This window comes from Mixophyes fleayi, chromosome 2 (genome assembly GCF_038048845.1).
Source record: "Mixophyes fleayi isolate aMixFle1 chromosome 2, aMixFle1.hap1, whole genome shotgun sequence".
Classification (NCBI taxonomy): domain Eukaryota; kingdom Metazoa; phylum Chordata; class Amphibia; order Anura; family Limnodynastidae; genus Mixophyes; species Mixophyes fleayi.
Window position 1 is genome coordinate 67,764,888 of NC_134403.1, and position 23,981 is coordinate 67,788,868.

Here is a 23,981-nt window from a genome sequence, read left to right on the forward strand (position 1 = left end):
GTTTTTTTTGTGGACGGATGGCTTCCTATGGGATGTTCTGTGTCATGTGCCTATTTTGAGCTTTTTAGTTCGTTCTTACATTGGTGCATGACAGCGGGTACCGGACACATTGGCGTTCCTCGTTATCTGGATGATTTCCTTATCGTGGCCCCTCCTAATTCTGCCCTTTGTGTTAGAGTTTTGTCAGATGTTAAGGTCCTTTTCCATGTATTCGGCGTTCCTATTGCCCACGAAAAGACTGAAGGTCCTACTACGTGTTTAATTTTCCTTGGTATAAAAAATTGATATAGTAGTGGGTAGTTGCTGCCTTCCTGCAGATAAAATTAGATAATTGAGAGATGGTATTGATTCGATAAAAAGGGCATCTAAAATTTCAATAAAACAACTTCAATAGTTATTGGGATCCCTGAACTTCGCCTGTCGAGTTGTCCCAATGGTAAAGGTTTTTGCCATAAGTTGTAAAGGGATATTGCCGGGATAACCAGGTTTCATGCGAGAATAAGACTTTCTTGCGAAATTAAGGAGGACATGATCATTTGGGATAAATTTTTGGTTCATTTTACTTGTGTCCGCATTTGGATTAAGCCAGCGACATCTAACAGGAAGCTTTAGCTTTTTACAGGTGCAGTTGGATTCGGAGCTTTCCTGATAAGGTTCTGGTGTGCTGCCCGCTGGCCTGTAAGTTGGGTCTCATCTTCGTTGACTGCCAAATTACTTGTACTGGAACTATTTCCCATTATTGTGGCAATGGAACTGTGGGCTCACCGTCTTCAGAACCGGTGTGGTTTTGGGTGTGATAATTTGGGAGCTGTCCAGGCTATTAATAAGCAGAGCGCAACTTCTGCCCCCGCAATTAGACTCATTAGACACCTAGTTTTGCGTTGCTTGGAGCAGAATATTGTGTTAAGAACCAGACACGTTTCAGGTATTGACAACGCATTAGCTGATTCACTCTTCTGTTTTAACTGGATTAAGTTTAGAGAGTTGGCTCCAGATGCAGATGCTAATAGTACTCGCCGTCCTTATCGTGTTTGGCAGATTGTCGAGTCGGCATGGAAGCGCTTGCAGAGGAATCATTGACTCCCTCCACCCTGAAGGCATACAAAACAGCATGGCGTGAGTGGGTCCTTTTTGCCAGTAGGGCGAAAAATCAGCATTTTGATCAAAAAAGATGCATGTTGGAATTTGTTTGACATAAATACAAACTTGGTATTTCCAAAGCGTTGATGTCATCCACGTTGACCGTGTAGCACAGTTGCGGGGTGGGGGAAAGGATCTCACCAAAAAGTTTTTTGATCAGGAAGCCTCTGAGGGGTTGGGCTAAGAAGAGACCAGTAACTGAGGACACTAGGCGCCTCACTGATATTAGAATGCTGTGTGAATTGATAGGGAGAGCCCAGGCAGTTACAGTTTTACGAATATGAAGGTTTGCTTTTTAGTTTGGCTTTTTCCATGGCTTACTTTGACACGTTCAGAGTAGGCGAGCTTGTGGCACAGGCTAAGTCTTTAGTTGAATTGGGTTTGTTAGCAAAGAATGTTTGTATTTCAGGCGCATCTGTGCTGTGCAAGCTACATAAATCCAAAACTCATCAATTGGGTAGGGGGGCGTTGTATAAATATGGCAACACATCCAGGTGCTGCAGTTTGTCCGGAAGCTTACCCAAGGCATTCTCGGAGGTCAGACCTCCAAGTGGCCGAATGTGGTTAGTTCATGTGGATGGTTCGCCCCTTACAAAATATCAAATTAATTTCATATTTAAGAAATGTGTCATTTGAAATAGGTTTGGATCCAGTTAGCTATGGCACACATTTATTCAGAATTGGTGCTGCAACCTCTGCGGCAGTAGAAGGGTCTTCCGTGGAGTGCATCAAGCGGCTCGGCGGTTGGAAGTCAGCCGTTTATAAAAAATATATTAGACCAACTAAATGCTTATCTTCCATTCAATCATAGCAATCGAGGTTTCGTCCGCTTGTCACTTTTTGAAGTGGGGGCATGAAGGAATTTCCTTATTTTTCCTAAAAGAAGGGCCTCGGAGCATGAGCACCTTTTGAGGTTTTTTAAGGTTTTTACCTTCATATGGGTTGCTCTTCCCTATACCAGTTCACGGTTTCCCCTCATAATTGTTCTTGTTTGGCAAGATGGCCGACTTTGTTGCTTGCCAGCAGGATACATCATATATGTCGAGTCGTTGGGTGTGTGGCGATTGTCTGAGTTGCAGTTGGTAATCTTATGTTGTGCATTAGGCTTTTAATGAACATAGGGATATTGTTTTGATTGCAGATCCTGACATGTCGCCACTGCAAGTTTGGGTCTTTGGCCATTCTAATGTTTACTGGGCTGCCAAGTACCCATCGGGGCAGGATTCATCTAAGTGCCCCATCTTGGTAAATGTGCAATGGATTGGTAGGAGAGGAATGTGCTGGTTAAATTTTAAGAGTGTTATTTTAGATAAAATAGCCAAGCCCCTGGTATATTGATTATACACCTTGGGGGTAATGATTTGGGTAAGGGGAAGACCATTGGCCTAATTTGGTGCATTATTGATGACTTAAAGCTTCTTAGTGATAGCTGGCCCCGTATGAAAATAGGTTGGTCACACATTATTCCTCGCTTAAATTGGAGACGTGCACGTAGTGGCTAGATAATGGATAAATGAGACGGCGGGTAAATCGGGCAGTTTCAAAGTTGCTGAGAGGGGTGAGCGGTTGTTCAATTCCTCATCCAGCAATTAAGTTTTGGGACACTCACCTTCATAAGTCGGATGGGGTTCACTTAACGGACACGGGTCTTAATTTGTTTATTGGGCAAATTTACACTTGTCTGGCGGAGTTGCTAGGGTCATATGGTGGCGGGCTGCCTATTTGCATTGGTGGGAAAGCGGTGCAGGCAGCGGTTAATACAGGTGGCCCAGTCACCCAGTCCAAGGTAGCTCACTATGGGACCGGCCTGGGGGGCAGATGCCCCCCTGCCCAGCCTGCCCCTGGAGTTGAGGAATCAGCCCATTGGCGTTTAGAGGGAGCAAAGACCTGTATAGGGATAAGTGTAATTAAATGCCGGGATGTTGCAGCCACACTGATCTTACCCTAATGGGTTATGTGTTGGTATTTTTTCTTCTAGCCTATAGGAATAGAGGGGTGAGGTTTCTAGGTTGCAGTAAAAGCAAGTGCCAGGATGTGGCCCTGCCCCTTTTCTCTGTGTGTTATATGTTATATACCTGTATCAGGTACGGTATTATTTACGTACAACCCTTCTTCCTTTTGCATTCAGTGGAGGCACAGTAGGCGGGAAAGCAGTGCAGGCAGCAGTTAATACAGGGCGCAAGTGTTTTTTGTTGGCCACAGGAGTCTTCCTCCCTTCAATCCTGTCTCTTTATTGGGGTCACCTGTGCAGGTACCCTGGGTATCGTTTCCGGAAGCGTACCCGTGAGGCCAGAGGGGTGGGGGCTTTATGACGCCGTAAAGTTGTGCCGGGATTTATGGGCCGGCTGGCCATCCTGTTAAAGTTTGTGATAAGGTTTTGGTATTGACTGCAATATTGCCTGCATCTGCTTTTGTTGCCACCATTTTCTATTTTCTACCTGAATTAAATTATTTTGCTAAATTTATTCCTGTGTCCGTAACATTTATTCAAGTTTATTATGCAAAGTATATCTTATGGTAACTTTGGGTTTGGTCAGTGTTGAGGAATCAGCCCATTGGCGTTTAGTGACAGGAGTTAGATGTTGCACAGTGTTTGGTAAGTCCCTGTGTATACCATGTTATTGATATACTGTATTTTTATTTTCTGTTAACAAATAACCACATAATGACTGCAGTCAACGTCATAAGTTAGAGTTTCAGAATGAAACTCTTCTTGTGTTCTGGGTATGACCACATAGACTGAGGCATTTATCAATTGGAAAACACAGGTGGTGTTGGGGGAGGAAACATATTTCTCTGACTGGGTTTCTTATCAAGTGAACTAGAGAGATGTGTACACTGGAACCTCTCGTGTGATTGGATGAGAGCTGCGAGGGAGCACCCATGGAATGCAAGCAGCTTCAGTAAGAGAATGACCACAAACTTTAATGTCTGATTGTCAGGGAAGAATGTGACGTGTGGGAGTGTTTAGACTTTCTTTGACTTGTGTGGCATTAATGTCTGGCATTAATTGTCACTGTATTATTGTGTGAAATCTATATGCGTAATTGCCAATAGCCCACACACAGTTTCACATTTGGAAAATTTGTTCCTGGTCATAGATCACAGATGAGGGATCTGTTTTTAGTCGAAGTAGATTCAGACTTGTGAATGGAAGTAATAAAAACACAATACAACAGATTTATGATTATGTCCAGTAGTCATATTCTAGAGTGGTCTGTATGTATTATATATATTTGGAGTGGTGGAGGGGGGATAAGTACTACCTACAGTGAAATATATTAAGATGAGAAGCCACAGAGGAGTTCTGTGAACATAAAAAACAGAACCTGTTACTGGTATTTTGCCTATAGTGACAATTGTGCATATAATCGCTCATGAAATATAAGGAGACACCAATACACATGCACCCTCTATCATACATATTGTCAACACGAGGACATGAAAGATACACTATAACAGACTGTGGACTAATGACATACGTAGTGTGGCAAGAGCCCGCTACTGCAGAAGCACACGCGAACATCTTCTTCCTTTTTATGTAGTTTTATTGTCAGGATGGTAAATGTTTTGACACCGTAAAGATTTCACAGCAATACTTGGAGACCCTAAACACTAGCTAGACATAGCTCAGCTCTCTCTCAGGATCAGCCAGCTTACCCAGCGTTGATCCCAGTGCACAAATGATATAAACAAGCTTTTATACCTGATACTCCTCCCCCAGCCTTAGCTTGATGGACAGGTGACACACCCACCTTCTCTTTAAAAGGAAACGCCCATCACTGGCTCTGTAATTCAAACAGACACACCCTGTCTGTTTGCTGAGAGGAAGGATTTCAAGTCATGTAAGTTAAACCAAATTTAAACTATTGCTTTTCATACATAGGTCTTTACATTGAATCTAGGTGCATTACTGCACAAATGTTTTACTCTACTTCCCTGCTTTCTCTGCATATTGCCAGCTAAATGCCTCCTTTTGTTACATATCCCTCCCCCTAGCGTCTCCAAGTAGAGGGAAGCGGACTTCGCGAGGAGCGCATATTTTCGTGACAACGCATCTGCCTTTTTGTGTAGAATCCCGGATCTATGTTCTACTGAGAACTTGAAAGGTTGCAGTGCCAAGAACCAGCGGGTTACCTTGGCATTTACCTCCCGGTTGTTCTGCATTCATCTCAATGGTGCATGGTCTGTTATTAAGGTGAACTCTCTGCCTAGGAGATAATAGCGCAGAGCTTCTGTAGCCCATTTTATGGCGAGACATTCTTTCGCCACAGTGGCATATTTTTGTTCCTTTGGAAGCAACTTACGGCTTAGGTACAGGACAGGATTTTCTACTCCATTCTTCTCCTGTGACAGGACTGCACCTAAGCCAACACCAGAAGCATCAGTTTGGAGGAAGAACCTCCGGCTAAAATCCGGTGCTTGTAGAACTGGGGAGGAACAAAGAGCTAACCGAAGATCAGACCAGGCGGTTTCTGCAGAGTCAGACCAGGTTAATCTATCTGGACAACTTTTTTTAACATGTCCGTTAGTGGAGCAGCTCTATTGGCGATGTGGCTTACAAACCGCCTATAGTAACCTACTAAGCCTAAAAAGGTTCTTAACTGTGACTTTTTCTCTGGTCTTGCCCAATTTTTGACTGCCTCTACTTTGTCTAGCTGGGGTTTGACATGCCCTCGACCAACAACGTACCCCAAATATTTGGCTTCTCTCATGGCTATGGCACATTTCTCTGGGTTAGCTGTTAACCCTGCTGACCTTAATGAAGCTAAGACCTCCTCAACTTTGGCTAAATGTGATCCCCAGTCTGGGGTATAAATCACTATATCATCCAGGTAAGCGGCTGCATAAGCTGTGTGAGGTCGTAGCAATTTATTCATGGCCCTTTGGAAGGTGGCAGGTGCCCCATGCAATTCAAAGGGTAGGACTTTATATTGATAGAGACCATCAGGGGTGGAAAATGCAGTCTTTGGCTTGGCCGTGAAAGTCAGGGGAACTTGCCAATAACCCTTTGTTAGATCAAGGGTTGTCAAATAATTGCTACCAGCAAGATTTTCCACTAGTTCATCCAAACGTGGTATTGGATAGGCATCAAACTGCGACATACTGTTTAGGCGCCTAAAGTCATTGCAGAACCTAATTGTCCCATTGGGTTTCGGGACAAGCACAATGGGACTATTCCACTCACTAGTGGACTCTTCAATAACATCTAACTGGAGCATCTTCACGACCTCCTTTCTCATGTCCACCCGTCTGGCTTCTGGAATACGATACAGCTTCTGCTTTACAATGACTCCTGGCGCAGTGACAATGTCGTGTTCGATTAAGATAGTGCGCCCAGGAATGGAAGAGAAGACATCCCTGGTCCGGTGAATCATTTCTTCAGTCTGTTGTCTTTGCTAAACGGACAAAGCTGGCTCTATGGGCACTTCAGACTTTTCAATGGCAGTACTCACGACCTGAGGAGAGGTTTCCTCATCATGCCAAGGTTTAAGGAGGTTAACATGATATATTTGCTAATCCCTTCTCCTACCTAACTGGCGGACTCTATAATTGACAGGACCAACAGCCTCTAGAATTTCATATGGACCCTGCCAATGGGTGAAATGTTTGCTTTCCTGGGTGGGAACCAGGACTAGGACCTTGTCCCCAGGCTTGAAAAATCGAACAACAGCACTGTGCATGTACTTTAATGTGCGGTTAAAGCGTTCCACCAAGCCATCTGTTTGTGGATGGTATACAGAGGTGTGAAGCGCCGTAACCCCTAGCAACTGGCACATGTCCTTCATCAGTTTAGACATGAATGGAGTACCCTGATCTGTGAGAATTTCTTTGGGTATTCCCAATCGTGTAAACATCAATACAAGTTCTCTAGCTATGGTGTTGGACTTTATGTTTCGTAGGGGAATTGCCTCTGGATACCTGGTTGCATAGTCAAGCACCACTAGTATATATTGGTGCCCATGTGCGGATTTTTCCAGTGGCCCCACAAGGTCCATGGCTAACCGTTCAAAGGGAACTTATACTATTGGTATAGGAATGAGAGGTGCCCTGTACATGGGTTTGGGACAGGTTCTCTGACAAATGGGACAGGACCGGCAATACTTTTTCACTGCCATGTGTACACCGGGCCAGTAAAACCTAAGCAGAACTTGTTCCCGTGTTTTATCCTCCCCTAGGTGTCCCCCACAGACATGTGTGTGTGCTACTTTTAACACTAGGAATGCATGGACCTGAGGAACCATTAATTGTTCTACTTTTTCCCCCTGCACATTAGCAACTCTATACAGGAAATTATTTTTAACAATAAAATATGGTATACCTTCTGCAGGCTGGGCGGCTTTTGCTACCCCATTTACCTCAGTCACACTTTTAAAGGCATGTTCCAAAGTGGCATCATTAAGTTGGTCTCGAGCAAAGTCCTGCAGAGGGAACAAAATTGGTATTGCGGACCAGTCCGTATCCTCACTGACAGGCGGGGTGGGCTCATCTGCGACATCACCGACCAATGCTAGTTTGGACTGTCCATGTTTCTCCGCAGGTGAATGCTTTTGTGGAACTCCTGCTGTGACTCCCAGGATGGCATTCCGGTTTGGAGGTTTCCAAAGATTGATGTCCAGATGTTGTGGATCTTTAGGCGGTTCCTTCAAGAACGGGCTTCCGACCGTTGCATCAGTTGCCGACATGTCCGGCCGGATCCGCTCACCGAGGACATCATTAAACAGTGGGAAGTCTCGCCCCAAAATGAGTGGATATGGGAGTTTAGGTGCTTTGGCAGCTACCACCATAACAGTTTTGTCTTTGAGTGTGACTGGTAGTATTGTTCTTTCATACTCCTCTGTCGTGCCATGTACGCAAAGAACCTTCACCTTGGGCAACCGAGAAGTTATGGTTTCGGGTAAGGCAGAGCTGGAAACCAATGAGAGTTCACTCCCCAAGTCAACCAAGGCCAGAACAAGGTTCTGGTTGATTAGCACAGTCACCCGGAACAAACAAGGACTTCCTGATGTGGGACTCATGGTAAAACAGCTTGGAAAAGCAGGCCCAATATGTGCCACGGAACAGTCCATGGGTTCCGGTAGTTTAGGACACTTTGCCTTAAAGTGGCCTGGCTCACCACATTCAAAACACTTCAGATTAGATGGCTTTGCACCTGGCCCTCTGTCCGTAGCAAGGATTGTCAAACCTGGCTTTTGGCGTGGCAGCGGCTTTGGCACAAATGCAGGTTTTTTAGTCATTTGCTGTAATGCACAAAACCTTTCTACCACGGTGGCAAGCTCTTCATAAGTTTGTGGGTCTGATTGCAGAACCCACCTTTGCAAATCGCGGTTCAGCCCCTGGATGCAGTAATCTATCGCCAGAACTTCAATAATCCGAGAAAGCGAATTCTCCTCAGGCTGCAGCCATTTCTTTAAAATTTTAGAAAGCTCTGACCCATTTTTCTTTAACATAGCGCCATTGGTGATAGCGCTGGGCTCGGCCTGGCCCGGAAACTCCAATGCGAGCCAATATCTCAGACTTTAGGCACAGATAGTCAGAGGCCCGTTCCTCATCTAGATCCATATAAGCTCGCTGAGCTTCACCAGTCAGATATGGCGCCAGCCTCTCAGCCCAATCTTTAGGAGGCCATTTTGCCCTTTTTGCAAGTCTCTCAAAGGACACCAGATATGCTTCTATGTCATCACCTGGCGACATTTTCTGGAGAACAGGACCAAGTGGTTCATTTCTGTCATGTCTGACCTGGCTTAACTCTTCTCTTAAGAGCCTTGTGTTTTCCACATGTGCCTCGGCAACTCGTAGCATCTGAGCTTGCTACTGTTGCTGCGCAGTGGCCACATTCACGAGAGTTCTCAGTACTTCCTCCATGTTGACGTCTGCGCGGGTTGGGTAGCGGAAACTTGCTTCCCGGAGTATCCCACTCCTGACACTATTTGTGGCAAGAGCCCGCTACTGCAGAAGCACACACGAACAACTTCTTCCTTTTTATGTAGTTTTATTGTCAGGATGGTAAATGTTTTGACACCGTACAGATTTCACAGCAATACTTGGAGACCCTAAACGCTAGCTAGACATAGCTCAGCTCTCTCAATACCAGCCAGCTTACCCAGCGTTGATCTCAGTGCAAAATGATATAAACAAGCTTTTATACCTGATACTCCTCCCCCAGCCTTAGCTTGATGGACAGGTGACACACCCACCTTCTCTTTAAAAGGAAACGCCCATCACTGGCTCTGTAATTCAAACAGACACACCCTGTCTGTTTGCTGAGAGGAAGGATTTCAAGTCATGTAAGTTAAACCAAATTTAAACTATTGCTTTTCATACATAGGTCTTTACATTCAATCTAGGTGCATTACTGCACAAATGTTTTACTCTACTTCCCTGCTTTCTCTGCATATTGCCAGCTAAATGCCTCCTTTTGTTACAGTAGGTATAGAGGGATAGAGGAATTTTGGGGTAAGCATTTGTCACTTCACCTTAAAGCGCCATTTACTTGCTTCTGATGTAAAATTAGACCAGCTTCTGATGTGTGATTTCAGGTGATCATGTGGCTGTATACGTGGCTATCATTTTGTTGGTGTTGTGCATCTCTGGGATCCTCATAGGTAAGTTGATATGTATTTAATATAAATAGAACATAATATAAATAAATAGACTAAATAAACTATGATTGAAATATACCCATAGTCACCCTATTCCCCCCATGTTCAATCTCCGTGTAGTGAGGAAAGTGAGACTGTCAATGCTGGTCAGAAGAAAGAAGTTGTTGGACCATCAGGAATCTGTTACACTAGAGGAGAACATCCCCCCAACACTGCCAGTGGAGGGACTTACCCTACTCCAGGTTAGCTCGATATGAATGGATACATCAAGACGTAAAGTGGCTGAATAGCACTCACAGAACGTCCGGAGTTATAGTTACACAATATATTCATAGGCTTCCATGTGACATAAAATGAGTCTATGAAAGCTGCCCACCACAAACTCCATGTAGAACTGGTAAATTATGTATTATGTGTCAGGAGACATTAGGAGTCTGTATTTTTGCAGAGTAAGCAAGTCAGACTATGCATTTCAAGTGACAGTAAAACTAAAGTGTCTACATGTTACCTACCCTAGTGTGACACCTCTCAACACGCCAAGATTAAAAAAAGAGGACTGGACAAAATAAAGCCCACACCTTGTCCACTCAGCCCAGTCATTTCCACAATTTACTCACCAAGGGGTAGATTTATCAAACCTTCTAAAAAGGAAAGGAGATAAAAGGAGATAAATAACAACCAATCAGATTCTAGCTATTATGTAACTAGTATAATTTATGAAATGATGGCTAGAATCTGATTGGTTGCTATGGGCAACACCTCCACTTCTCCTTTCTAAGGTTTGCTAAATCTACCACATAGACATCAATTTTGTGTCTATGCCCACAAACTAGTAGACCACAACCTTTTGATCATGTTAAACCAATTATGTCTTTTTCTGATGTTTGATTCATTTTATTTTTTAAAGGAATTGTACACATTTGTAGAATTCTAGTTAGTTAGACATACCGTCCTCCATGTACACTGACAGTCAGGCATCCTTCCCCCATTAGTGTAATTCAGCCATGTGTCACACAGAGCTGACAGCTGGGAGAGGCGAAAGCGACCAGCACTAGTAGACTGTATTAGCTAGAATGGGACATGTGCAACAAACCTGGCTCCTGGGAATCGTCTTCTCCCATCTATTTAGGAACAATGTCCATTATTTACATACTGAACAGACATTTTTACTTCATGGCTGGTTCATGCTACCAGAACCCTCCGCTCCCTTGTGTCAGTGAGTGACTGCAATCAGGTGACTGTGTGGATCACAGAGATGGGGACCTTAGTGAAGGGTACATCAGATGGGGTGTATCTAACTAGCTAGGGCTGTAAACACGCATACAACCTTTATAACTCCAAGACATCATTTTATCTCGTTTCCAGTTTTTGTTGAGCTCTTCCTGGTGATTGTTACTATTATTATTACATTTTATTTGTAAAGTGCCAAAATATTACACAGCACTCTATTGCATAGATAAATAACAGATACCACAAAGCCCTATTGTTTATAGGAATAATACCATCCCACAGCACTTGATTGGATATATAAATAACACATTCCACTGCACTCTATTGTATATATGGATAGCAAATTTCTCAGCACTCTCTTGTATATAGGAATAAAACATCCCACAGCACTCTATTGTATATAGGAATAACAAGTTCCACATCACTCTATTGGATATAGGGATAACACATTCCTCAGCGCTCTATTGTTTATATGAATAACACATCCCACAGCACTCAAATGGATAAAGGGATAACACATTCCACAGCACTCTATTGGATACAGGGATAACACATTCCACAGCACTCTATTGGATATAGGGATAACACATTCCACAGCACTCTATTGGATATAGGGATAACACATTCCACAGAGGCTATTGGATATATAAATAACACATTTCACAGCACTCTATTGGATATAGAGATGACACAATACACAGCATTCTATTGTATATAGGAATAACCAGGGCCGTCTTTCCCATTGGGCACAATGGGCAGGTGCCCGGGGGCCCTGCAGCCCAGGGGGGCCCGTCGGAGGAAGGAAAAAAAAAAACCTGAAAAAAAAGAAGAAAATACTTACCGTACTGTTAGCTGGCAATCCGGCTCCCTCCATGGTCTCCTCCTCTGTCGCGCTTGCGGTGCATGTCGGACGTGATGACATCACGCCCGCCCGACATCCATTGCGGAGCGCGACGGAGGAGGAGACCATGGAGGGAGCCGGATCGCCAGCTGACAGCACGGTAAGTATTTTCTTCTTTTTTTTCAGGTTTGTTTTTTTTTTTTTCCTACCTCCAACGGGCACCCCTGGGCTGCAGGGCCCATATATATAATCTTTTTTTTTTTTTTGTATATATAGGGGCCCCGGTGCACTGCTGTGCCCGGGGGCCCAAGATGTTCTTAAGAGGGCCCTGGGAATAACACATCCCACAGCACTCGATTGTATATAGGAATAACACAACCCACAGCCCTCGATTGTATATAGGGATAACACATTACACAGCACACTATTGGATATAGGGATAACACATTCAGCAGCACTCTATTGGATAGAGGAATAATATATCCAATTGCACTCGATTGGATAGAGGAATAACAAATGCCACAGCACTCTATCGGATATATAGATAACACATCCAACAGCACTTTATTGGATATATAGATAACACATTCCACAGCGCTCTATTGGATATAGGGACAGCACATTCTGCAGCACTCTTTTGAATATAGGGATAACATATCCCACAACGCTCTTTTGAATATATGGATAACACATTCCACAGTGCTCTATTGAATATAGGGATAATAATACGAGAAGAACCTGCCCTTCAATTTGTATTCAGATGTTGTTGAGTATGTTGATCTACAGCACTATATACTGTGTATAAGAGCATGATAGAAATATGTAAGACCATTATCATGTGATTAGTAGCAATATAATGACACATCATTGTGTTCCCAGGCACTTCAAGAAGAGGATTTGGCAGCACATCTCTGGCTTGGTGCTCTGTATGGAAGGGGTGTTATCATAAAATGTTTCCCACCACCACTGAGAAAGCTTTACAGCCAAGAGTGGAGGATTCTCAGCCTTCTGACTCCTCTGCAGCATGAGAACATTGTCTGCCTCCTGGCGGCTGGAACTGGAACTGCAGGGACACTGGAGCATCACCAGTTATTAGTCCTTCAGCAATATCCTGAGGTAAGCTTTCTAAAATCTGCACATTAGCCACATATACAATTGCATTAGTTGCCTACACACAAGGGATGTAGTCATTTTGTAGTCTGAATCATTATTCCTGAAAATGCAGCCTATAAATTTGCAAGGAGCTTGTGACTTCACTGAGACAAAACAATTGGTTGTATTCTCAAATATTTTGACTAGTATTGGTACTCCATGAAGGTAATTTAGGAAGAACAAAATGGCTGCTTCGCAGTGGGTACAGCTGTGGGATCACTGTGCTCCCCAAATTGCACAAAAGAGTCTAGATTTTCAGCAGGGCACATAGGTTTGTGGAGCAATATGACACATTTGCAGAGGAGCCGCAGTTTGCACAGGAAGTGAGGAGGTGGACAGAGGGCAGACGTTCCTAGTGCAGTCAGAAATAGGAGCACCAGTATGCCTAGTTTTGCAGAGCAGTGCAGAAATTAGTTTTTTTTAGCAGAGCAAGATTATTGTTATCACATAGAGGTGGAGAATTTTCAGGGGTGTTCTTTATAGTGTACAGCATACTTGTCAACTCTCCCGGAATGTCCGGGAGACGCCCAGATTCCGGGTAGGTCTCCCGGATTCCTGGGAGAGTATAGCAGCCACCCCAATCTGCCACTCCCTATTGAAGTGGGCAGAATTAGATCCAAAATGCCGCAATTCTTGGGGAATCGCAGCATTCCCCCCTCCCCCCAGGGCCAAGTGCAGCAGGAAGGTGTGTTACATAAGATGTGCTGGATAGACCATCAAGGCTCACAATTGCAATATCAAGTTATTTTGCAGTGTGCCTCTGGTTTGTTACGGAATTTACTTCCATTGATTAATTTTGTATCTCAAAAAGAAAAATTCAGGATGCAGCATATTTATATTTTTCTGTTATAATATAATTTATTTATTCTCATCCAAGTCATCATCACTACTATTTCTTGTGGAATAGTACTGATGATGTCCATGACTGAATTCTGAGTGCTTTTATACAAACCCTAAAGAAACTTCTAGTATCCTTTATAATGAATAGTGCTACATGTCCCAGAGAGGAGGGGGGCGGGCCTATAGCCAGTGCCGCCTCAGCAACAGTGGCCATTCTGCCACTGCCTGCGCCAAGTATAATTTCCTATCAGCACACAGCATGCACAGGGAATTCCAAACACATCACTGCACATGCTCTGATGCTCTGTCTCCCCCACGTGCTCAGAGCCCCCCCCTCATATTATGTAGTGATGCCTGACAATGTAGTGTTCCGCTGTTCCACTCCTGTACCTTACTCTGATATTATACCTTAGATTCATCACCTACTTAAGTGTAAATGTCCATTAGATAAATCTTCTCTGTCCTTCTTTTTAACCTGAGGGTTCTTTGAAGCACTACTTGACTGGTCAAACCACTGATTGGGACACAGCTTGCAGATTGGCCATTTCCTTAGCCAGAGGCCTGGCCTTCCTCCATACCAACATTCTACATGAGGGTTAGTTGAATCATTTCATTCTTACTTATTATAAAACTGTGCATGCTGTATTCAAATGATTATTATTGTTTATTTACATAGCATACACCCATTTTGCCCTAAGCCAATTAAACTATCGGTATGTCTTTGGACAGTGGGTGGAAACTGGAGCACCCAATTTTCATGGTGGGTTCACCTGCCTGTTTCACATACAATACTTTTTTTTTATTTCTTAGTGTAGTGAGTTTTATATTTGTATCAGTCGTAGCCAATTTACTTCCTTTTTGGTAGCAAAGCAGAATAGATATCTTTATTTCTTATGGGAATTATGGAGGCAAAACAGAAAAATAGAGTAAAAAAAAATATTATTTTTCTAAATAAGGATAATTGCCGACACTTCCATTGTGGGGACAGGTTGAAAATGCCGACATTAAAAGACCAATGCCGGCAGTTAACCTGTCATATCAACAGGTTAACTGTGTCATAAAGTACATTACACGCAATTGCCATTGTTGTAAATCACCCCATTGTTATATAAGTTGATCCAAAATGATGCTAAGAAAAATCTGCATGGACATAACCTTTAGAGGATGAAGAGTTGTTAACTGTGTACAATGCTTAATTTTATTAAAACTGGTAAATTAAGTGTTAGTTGCATAAACCTCTTAAATACCATACACATTAATCAGTGACCTGTACAAAACATACTAATGTGACATCACTCCACACATACGTGTAAAGGAAAAGGAGAGTGAGCGTCTCAAAGTTTGCAAGAAAAGAAGAGATGGGTCTGAAATCTAGCCCCCCATGGCGTTAGCTGGAAGCAATGACTGGGTCAGTGGGCTGAGAAAGCCGTTGGATTTGCAAGATTTAAGTGGAAGATCAGGCAGAAGAAATACCATGAAATTTGGAGTCGGATATGAACAAGTGAGAAGTGGGAGGGGAGGAGGGGAGCAGCGCATGCAGGGCAGGGGCAAGCAAATAGTTAAAATCGAATGTTCACCTCCACTTCTTTCCAGAAAACCACACAGGAAGCACCCTGCCTAGCCCACCCAGGATAAGTTCATTGATGGGAGGGAGTGGGCTGTACGGTAGATTCATGTACAAAATTTTAATGTTTTATATAATATAGATAGATACATGTAGAAAATAAGAAAAAATAAATGAGAAGTAAAATATATGTAAAAATGTGAAACATATTAATTAAAGGAATGATAAATAATTTTACATTACAAAATAATTGAACTGCTAATTAGATGTTTGTTAAAGGGAGGGGGCCTATTGGCTGTCCCCGGTTGAGGGGATGATTACATAAATATATATGGATGTTTAGGGGAACCCTGGGATTGGCTGGGGTGGCAGTCCTGGAGAGGTTCTCACCTAGGCCCACAGTTATTATACCCCGGGTATGAATATGTCAGGTGGCCAATGGATGGGCTTTGTTAACGTGACCATTGAACTGAACTGTCTGTGACATATGTAGCCTGGCAGGCAGTGGTTTGCCTTGATCTGCACTTTGCCTTAAAGGTTACAATCTGTGATTTTAAATAAAAGACTTGGTGCCTGATTCAATAAGGAACGTAAATGCTGATACATGATGTATTTTGTGTAAAATCGCTCTGCGTATGCCCAACACCGGACTATAAACTAGTAAAGGCAACAACATCCAATTCATCTTCGAGTGCAAACCAGCCTTACAACAACCTATTATTCAACGGCTGGATCAGGTTTGGTGTAAATGCTGATTACTAGTGATGATGGACATGTATGCAGCTAGAACATGTGTTTGCAATCAGCAGCAACTATAAAAATTAATGTACAGTAGACATTAATAACATCCAGTTGAACATCCTAAATTAATGTATTTTCTGGAAAAAGTAAAAAATATGAAAACAATTTTTTTTTTTTTTTTTTTTAATGAATGACTTATTAGCAAGTGACATTAATTGAAATACTTTTTTTTTTCTATTCTGTGCGTTCTGCTGGGACTTTATAATCCACATATGTTTTGGATGTATCCTGCAGTGTATTGTCTGTCAGAGAAAAGTTTACCAAGACCATAGTTGCCTACTCTCCAGGATTGTCCGGGAGACTCCCGAATTTTTGGGAGCTCTCCCAGACTCCTGGGAGAGCAGGGAAACCTCCTGCATCCTGCCCGCTTCTTTGGGGAAGTGGGTGGGTGGCGGGGATAATCACGTCATCCTGAACCCACCCCCTGCTATAATAGGCCAAAATTGGTATAGTATAGCAGAGGGGTGGGGCCTAATGATGTGAATAGCGTGGCCACGCCCCAATGCATGGCCAACTTTGGAGATCTCCTGGAGGGGTGATCTTCAAAGTTGCCAAGTATGTCCTAGACCCATATTCAGCAAGAGAGGTTTCTTTAGATCTGCGCCTTGTTGAATATGGACATGCGTATGCCCGATTTACTTGCGATTTAATGGAACACAATTTACGTTCATTTTGTGTGCCTTAATGAATGAGCTCTGTTGTCATATAAGTGATGGTTGCCTCTTTGCGGGATGGAGAGGAAGATAGTAGCCCGGTCATGTCCAATATAAGACACATAGTAACATACAGATACAAAGTTTTGGCTGAAAACACCTTGGGGTATATTTACTAAACTGCAGATTTGAAAAAGTGGAGATGTTGCCTAGAGCAACCAATCAGATTCTAGTTATCATTTATTTTGTACATTCTACAAACTAACAGCTAGAATCTGATTGGTTGCTATAGGCAACATCTCCACTTTTTCAAACCCGCAGTTTAGTAAATCTAGCCCCTTGTTTATTCTCACACCATTGAATTACAAGAAATAAAATTGTAGAAATGTTAATGCAGGTGCAGTTTTTATCTTAGTTATACTGTGCCCTATTGCCTCATTTCACCTTTCCAGATTGGAGGGAAAAAATGATCAGGACTCAGAAGACTAAATAAAGTTATTTTTCCAAGGCCAGGCTAGGTCACATGGCACAGCTGTGGAAATGCAGAGAAAGCTTTAGATCTCAATTCCATAGAGATATCCTGCAAGTGCTGACTGTGAAATCCTTCACCCACACACTGTTTGCTGTTATCTACAGTTCTTTCACCCTTTCTTTCAATTAATAAATGATAAACTTTGCTTCATCTGTCAGCACATAGTGCTTAGTTGTGTTTTCTTATAGTTTATTGCTATTTTCAAGGATTTTTACTTGATACAAACAGTATTTTATCAGGATTTCAGTCCCCCATCAATCATATAATCAGTTGTAATACACAGACCTACACAGCACCTAAATATTAGCAGTGAAACAAAGGTTTCTACAGAAATAAAGTAAATCATTTAAAACACGTGGAATTACTATATGTCTGTTCTCAACTATACACCTTCCAGTCTTTACAGTTCTAATATCAATTCTCTAGCTGAACGTCTTGTTCCCTCTTTGTTAATACACTTAGGGGTATATTTATTAAACTGCGAGTTTGAAAAGGTGGAGATGTTGCCTATAGCAACCAATCAGATTCTAGCTTTCATTTATTTAGTGCATTATACAAAATGACAGCTAGAATCTGATTGGTTGCAATAGGCAACAGCTCCACTTTTCCAAACCCGCAGTTTAGTAAATATACCCCTTAGTAGAAGTATTAAGCAATAAGCCTGTAGTCAAAGTCTTCTCCTGGTAAAATTCTCACAGTATAACTAAGATAAAAACTGCACCTGCATTAACATTTCTCCGAGAACCGAACCCACCCGAACTTTGGGTATCCGAGTACCGAGCTGAGTAGCTCGGTACTCTCCCGCCCGTTCCGAATCCAAATCGAGGCCGAACGTCATTGTGACGTCGTCGGATCTCGGGGCTCGGTTCTCGCGATACTTCAACTTTATAAATACACGCCTCCACAGCAATCCATCGCCATTTGACAGAGGGAGAGAGCAGGGTGTAGTCATAGGCTAATTAGAGCAGGGACAGAGAATACAATATTGTTCTTGCAATTGCTCTAACCAAAATCGCTAGTGCAGAGAGGAGGATAGAGGTTTATTATTTTTTCTTCATATTTGGCACTCCCCAGCGCTTTTGGGGTGTCCCCCATAATTGTGCATAAATATTTCTGGCTGTCAAAAGTCATATCTGTCAACAGTATCTACTAAATAATTTTTAGCACTCCTCAGTGCTTTTGGGGTGTCCTCCCTAATTGTGCATTAATATTTCTGGCTGTCAAAAGTCATATCTGTCAGCAGTATCTACTAAATAATTTTTAGCACTCCTCAGTGCTTTTGGGGTGTCCTCCCTAATTGTGCATTAATATTTCTGGCTGTCAAAAGTCATATCTGTCAGCAGTATCTACTAAATAATTTTTAGCACTCCTCAGTGCTTTTGGGGTGTCCTCCCTAATTGTGCATTAATATTTCTGGCTGTCAAAAGTCATATCTGTCAGCAGTATCTACTAAATAATTTTTAGCACTCCTCAGTGCTTTTGGGGTGTCCTCCCTAATTGTGCATTAATATTTCTGGCTGTCAAAAGTCATAACTGTCAGCAGTATCTACTAAATAATTTTTAGCACTCCCCAGTGGTTTGCGCTCAGAATGGATTCAAAGCAGTCCACATATGATCTGGATGAGCAACCAGGTTCTGTCACCAGTCCTGATGTTAGTGTTCCCAGTACGTCATCTGGCCAAGGCGATGTCAAACAACAGAGTGTTTTCAAATTAGTGCAAAAAACAAAAACCCAAAAAAAATTTACTGTATTGAAGCGAAAAAGAAGTGTAACTGAGCAAAAGTTAAGTGACGATAAAAAAAAAATTGCAAGCATGCCATTCTACACACGCAGTGGCAAAGAGAGAATGAGGCCTTCACCTTTGGCTATTAGTGGCAGATCCCAAAAAGTTACCCAGCCTACAATTGGTGCACTACTACTGTTACGCGTCAAAGCCGAGCTGCAAGATAACAGTGAGGCATTACAGGAGAATATTTGCTCTGATTCACAAATGACAACAATCCCTGTGGAGAGTCCATCCAACAGTGGGATGTCTAATCGTGAGCATTCTGCTGATGTGTGCCTTAATAGCCCGAGTGTAGCCGGTGATACCCAAATTGAGGATGCCACTTTGGAATTAGAAGAGAATGAGGGGGAGATTTGTGTAGGCGACGAGGGCGCTAATGAGGATGTTGATGAGGATGAGGTTGTTTGTGTAAGTCCTGCACCAGTGGCAGCAGTTCTGGCACGTGACAAGAAAAAGGCCATTGTCATGCCTGGGCATAAAACAAAAAAATCCACTTCTTATGTGTGGAATTATTTCTACCCAAATCCAGACAACAATTGTATAGCCATTTGTAGTGTATGTCAAGCCACAGTCAGTCGAGGGAGGGACCTTAACCATCTTGGAACCTCGTCTATGTTACACCATTTAACGAGAGTTCATGGCAAAGTGTTGGGAAAAGCTGAAAGTTCTTCCCAAAAGAATACAAGCACTCCCTCATCAGCTAAGACCCTCCGCTCACCGACATACTGACAGCTACAAAATACACCCACCACACCATCCTCATCAATATCCTCAGTAGCGCTCGGAGTTAGCCCGGCATCCCACTTAAGGCTGGATGACTCCGGCACTAGTATTGATTCCTATGAAGAAAGCGTTAGTCCTGCTGCTGCTGTTGCTGCTGCTGGGGGTGAATCGTCATCCCAGAGGCAGGTTAATAAAATGAGCAGTCCTACATTTCAGCAATTAACTGTGAAACAATCATTTGCGAGGGGAAGCAAATATGACAGCAGTCACCCAGTCGCCAAGCGAATCACAGACGCCATGGCTGCAATGTTAGTGTTAGATCTGCGTCCAATCTCCACAATAAACGCAGCTGGTTTTTCACAGTTAATTGAGGTTTTGTGTCCGCGTTACAGAATTCCATCGCGACACCATTTCTCCCGTAAAGCTATTCCACAACTATACCAAAAAGTGTGTAAAAATGTAGAGATTGCGCTGAAAAATGCCATTCTGCCCACTGTTCACTTAACCACAGATATGTGGACAAGTGGAAGTGGCCAAACCAAAGACTATATGACTGTGACAGCCCACTGGGTTGGTCATTCACCTTTACCAGCAGGAACAGCAGCAGCATGTACACCACTACGTAACATTTGTCACAGGCAGGCCACTCTTTGTATCACCGGCTTCACTAACAGGCATACGGCTGACAATTTGTTACGCAAACTGAGAGATGTGATTGATGCATGGCTTATACCACTCGGACTCTCCCCAGGGTATGTCATTTCAGATAACGCCAACAATATAGTGCGAGCATTACAGCTGGGTGATTTCCAACATATTCCCTGTTTTGCTCACACCATCAACTTGGTGGTGCAGAGCTTCCTACGAAATAACCGTGAGGTGCAGGAGATGCTTTCGGTGGCCCGTAAAATTTCAGGCCATTTCAGGCATTCAGCCACAGCATGTAGGAGATTACAGCAGCTCCAAGAGCAGTTTAACTTGCCCTGCCACCAACTTAAGCAAGAGGTGGTAACTCGGTGGAATTCCACCCTGTACATGCTTCAGAGGATGGAGGAACAGCGCAAAGCCATCCAAGCATATTGCATAAGTCATGACATTGGGAAAGGAGGGGGGATGTATTTCACTCTTGCACAGTGGGGAATCCTTTCAGTGCTGTGCAAGGTGCTGAAACCATTTGAAGTTGTGACATGTGAGGTCAGTGCAGACTCTGCTAGTTTGAGCCAAGTCATTCCTTTAATTAGACTATTGGAAAAGCAGCTTGAGAAAATGAAGGAGGAGCTGAAAGCAAGCAATTCAGCAAAGTATGTTGGCCTTGTCGATCAAGTACTTAATTCGCTTCACAATGATCCTCGAGTTATTAAGATCTTGAACTCGGATCAGTACGTTTTGGCCACTGTGCTTGATCCAAGGTTTAAAACCTACATTGAGTCTTTACTTGTAAATGAGCGAGATGTGAACTTTTGCAAGGAGCTATTGCTCAGCAAGTTGGCCGCTGAACTGGGCCTCGGCTTGACGACGTGTCCTCCTTCACTTTCTCAAGCTGTTGCTCGTAAAAAATTAAATTTCCAAAAAAGAAGCAGGGAAGACACAGGGGGCAGACCAGAACAATTTAACATCTGGGCTGGTTTGAAGGATTTTTCAAAAAAATGTGTCACTTTGCCCATAACTCCATCCAATATGAGTATAAACATGCAAAGGATGGTGGAGGATTACTTTCAAGAGGTAGTTGATATGGAAATGTCAGACAGTCCCTTTCCTTACTGGGAAGAAAAGCAGGCCATTTGGAAACCCATGTACAAACTTGCTCTGCAATACCTAAGCTGCCCACCCTCCAGTGTGTACTCTGAACGAGTGTTCAGCACAGCAGGGAACTTAGTCAGTGATCGCCGTAGAAGGTTACTTCCCAAAAATGTGGAGAAAATGATGTTTATAAAAATGAACTACATCTTCCACGAGGAAGGCCTTCACCATCCAAGACATCCAAGCACTGACTGTTCTCTAATGGCGGATTCAAGCGGCGATGAATTGATAGTCTGTGATGATGACGTACACACTGATGAGGGTGAGGATTAAGCTGAAGATGATGCCGATAACATCTTTTTAAAACTTTCTATGTAAGTGTAGGGTGCAATCTACCCCCAAAGAGGAAAGGGACTTGTGGCATTTCCATATCACATACCATCTTGAAAGGCTGCTGTTAGGGCAATTTATCCTTAAGGGTAGGGTGTCATAGACAGAGTGACCCTAAACTGGCTTTTTCCATTTTTCATAATATTGTACAGTCTATAATGGCTGAATTTTTTGGTATTTTATACAAGTGGAGGGGGGCCTTGAGAGACAGAAACCAAACTGGCTTTTTCCATTTCTTTACATATTTAACTATAAGTGTAGGGTGTAATATACATTCAAAGACGATGGCTGCATTGCCAATATGCATAGATGGAGAGGAAGACAATCTGTTTTGTGTGTAGAATAGGCCTACCAACGAAGAATTAAACAGTTTTTTTGGATGATTTATTACCTCAACAATTAGATTACTTGTCTCTAAAACAGTTGGAGCACTAAATTGGGTTAATTTAGGCCCAAAAACATGGATTTTCCAAAAAAATAGCAAAACAAAACCAAACAAAACCAAAACCAAAACCAAAACACGCAATGGCGGTTTTGCAAAACCAAAACCAAAACACGACGGTAATCCAGATCCAAAACCGAATCCAAAACCAAAACACGGGGGTCAGTGACCATCTCTAATAAATATTAACATCGCTTTTGTGGGTTTTTTGTAGGTGAAGTGGGTGTCAGAAAAACTGAAAAATGTACCCCATACTTACCAACTTGACAAAGTTGGTTTCCGGGAGAGGTGGGCGTGATGGGGGCGGGGCTCCAAAATGCGCGTCATTTTGGAGCCGCCCCCCGTGACGTAATGACGCAAATGCGTCATTTGACAGCGGGGGGCTGTCACGGGCACTAGGAGTCTTTACCCAGGGATCACCAGGTGATAGGCCTACCAGAGCAGTATAGGTGGTAATATGGTACTCTGGTAGCAGGGTGATCACGGAACAGGAAATAGCAGATGATGAGATGCTCAGGAAAGTCTATGACTAGCAGCACTGGCAATATGATGGTAATAATACACGAGGAACTGTATGGACAAAGGACACGTGAAGGTAGTCAGTGGTCTGCGGTAGCAAGTTGTACCACTGCTATAGTGAGGAGGAATGTCCAACAGAAACGAGGAGGTGATGAGAGTCAGCGGTCTGCGGATAGCAAGTTGTACCGCTGTCAGAGTGAAGGAATGGAATCCAGGTGGAGGTATCCGGGGAGTCAGTGGTCTGCGTTAGCAAGTTGTACCACTGCTATGTGAGAGGATACTGGAACAGGTGAAACTGGAAACAGGGATCAGTGGTCTGCCACTAGCAAGTTGTACCACTGAATATATATGTGAGGAGGTGCACGGGGAGAGACTGCAACACAAGATATACACGGGCACCTTAACTTTGATCCACAGTAATATGCACAATATATATGTATATATGACTGAACAGCACTGCCAATATAGAAAGTCTCTTGAAGTAATCCAGCACGAGATAACACAGTCAATGATGGCAATAGACTCAGCGGATAGTAAACTCCAGAGGAGAACCAACACAGTCCAGCAAGGTATGCAATACACAGCACAGTCAATGAGAAGTATGCATACCGTGGTTCAGAAGCAGGCAGTCAGACAGGAGTGCAAAGATACCTGAACGGCAGGAGGCCGGCAGGATGCAAAGTTCCTGGATGGGTGAAGCGGTGGTCTAGTAGGTGCAGCGCACAGTTTGGTAGACCAGCAGAGAACACAGGAAAACGTGGAGAGCGGATCAGCAGTAGATGGATGAGTAGCGCTGAGGAGTAGCAGCAGCGGGTCTCTGCGGAAACACGGAGGTAGCCAATAGCAACCAGCAGGTGCAGTAACGATGGGACACGGGAGAGCAGAGTTGAACTGGAACTGTTGATCACGGAGAGTAGCAGATAGCAATAGTGGCAGCAGTCTCAAGGAAACACGGGAGAGTTGACAAGAACTGAAGACTGAAGCGCACAGAGGCAGCGGATAGGAATCAGCCAAACAGTCACGA

General features: G+C 43.2%; 1 protein-coding gene across 4 annotated transcripts in view; it reads left to right on the forward strand.

Moving 5' to 3' along the window:
• Nucleotides 1–23,981, forward strand: part of AMHR2 (anti-Mullerian hormone receptor type 2) — a 76,466-nt gene that overhangs the window by 10,825 nt on the left and 41,660 nt on the right. For all 4 annotated transcript variants that reach the window (XM_075199187.1, XM_075199186.1, XM_075199189.1 and 1 more), the window contains 4 exons: nt 9,681–9,746; nt 9,864–9,985; nt 12,694–12,925; nt 14,282–14,401. In XM_075199187.1, the coding sequence (XP_075055288.1) occupies nt 9,681–9,746; nt 9,864–9,985; nt 12,694–12,925; nt 14,282–14,401 (540 nt within the window). The remainder of the gene's footprint in view (nt 1–9,680; nt 9,747–9,863; nt 9,986–12,693; nt 12,926–14,281; nt 14,402–23,981) is intronic.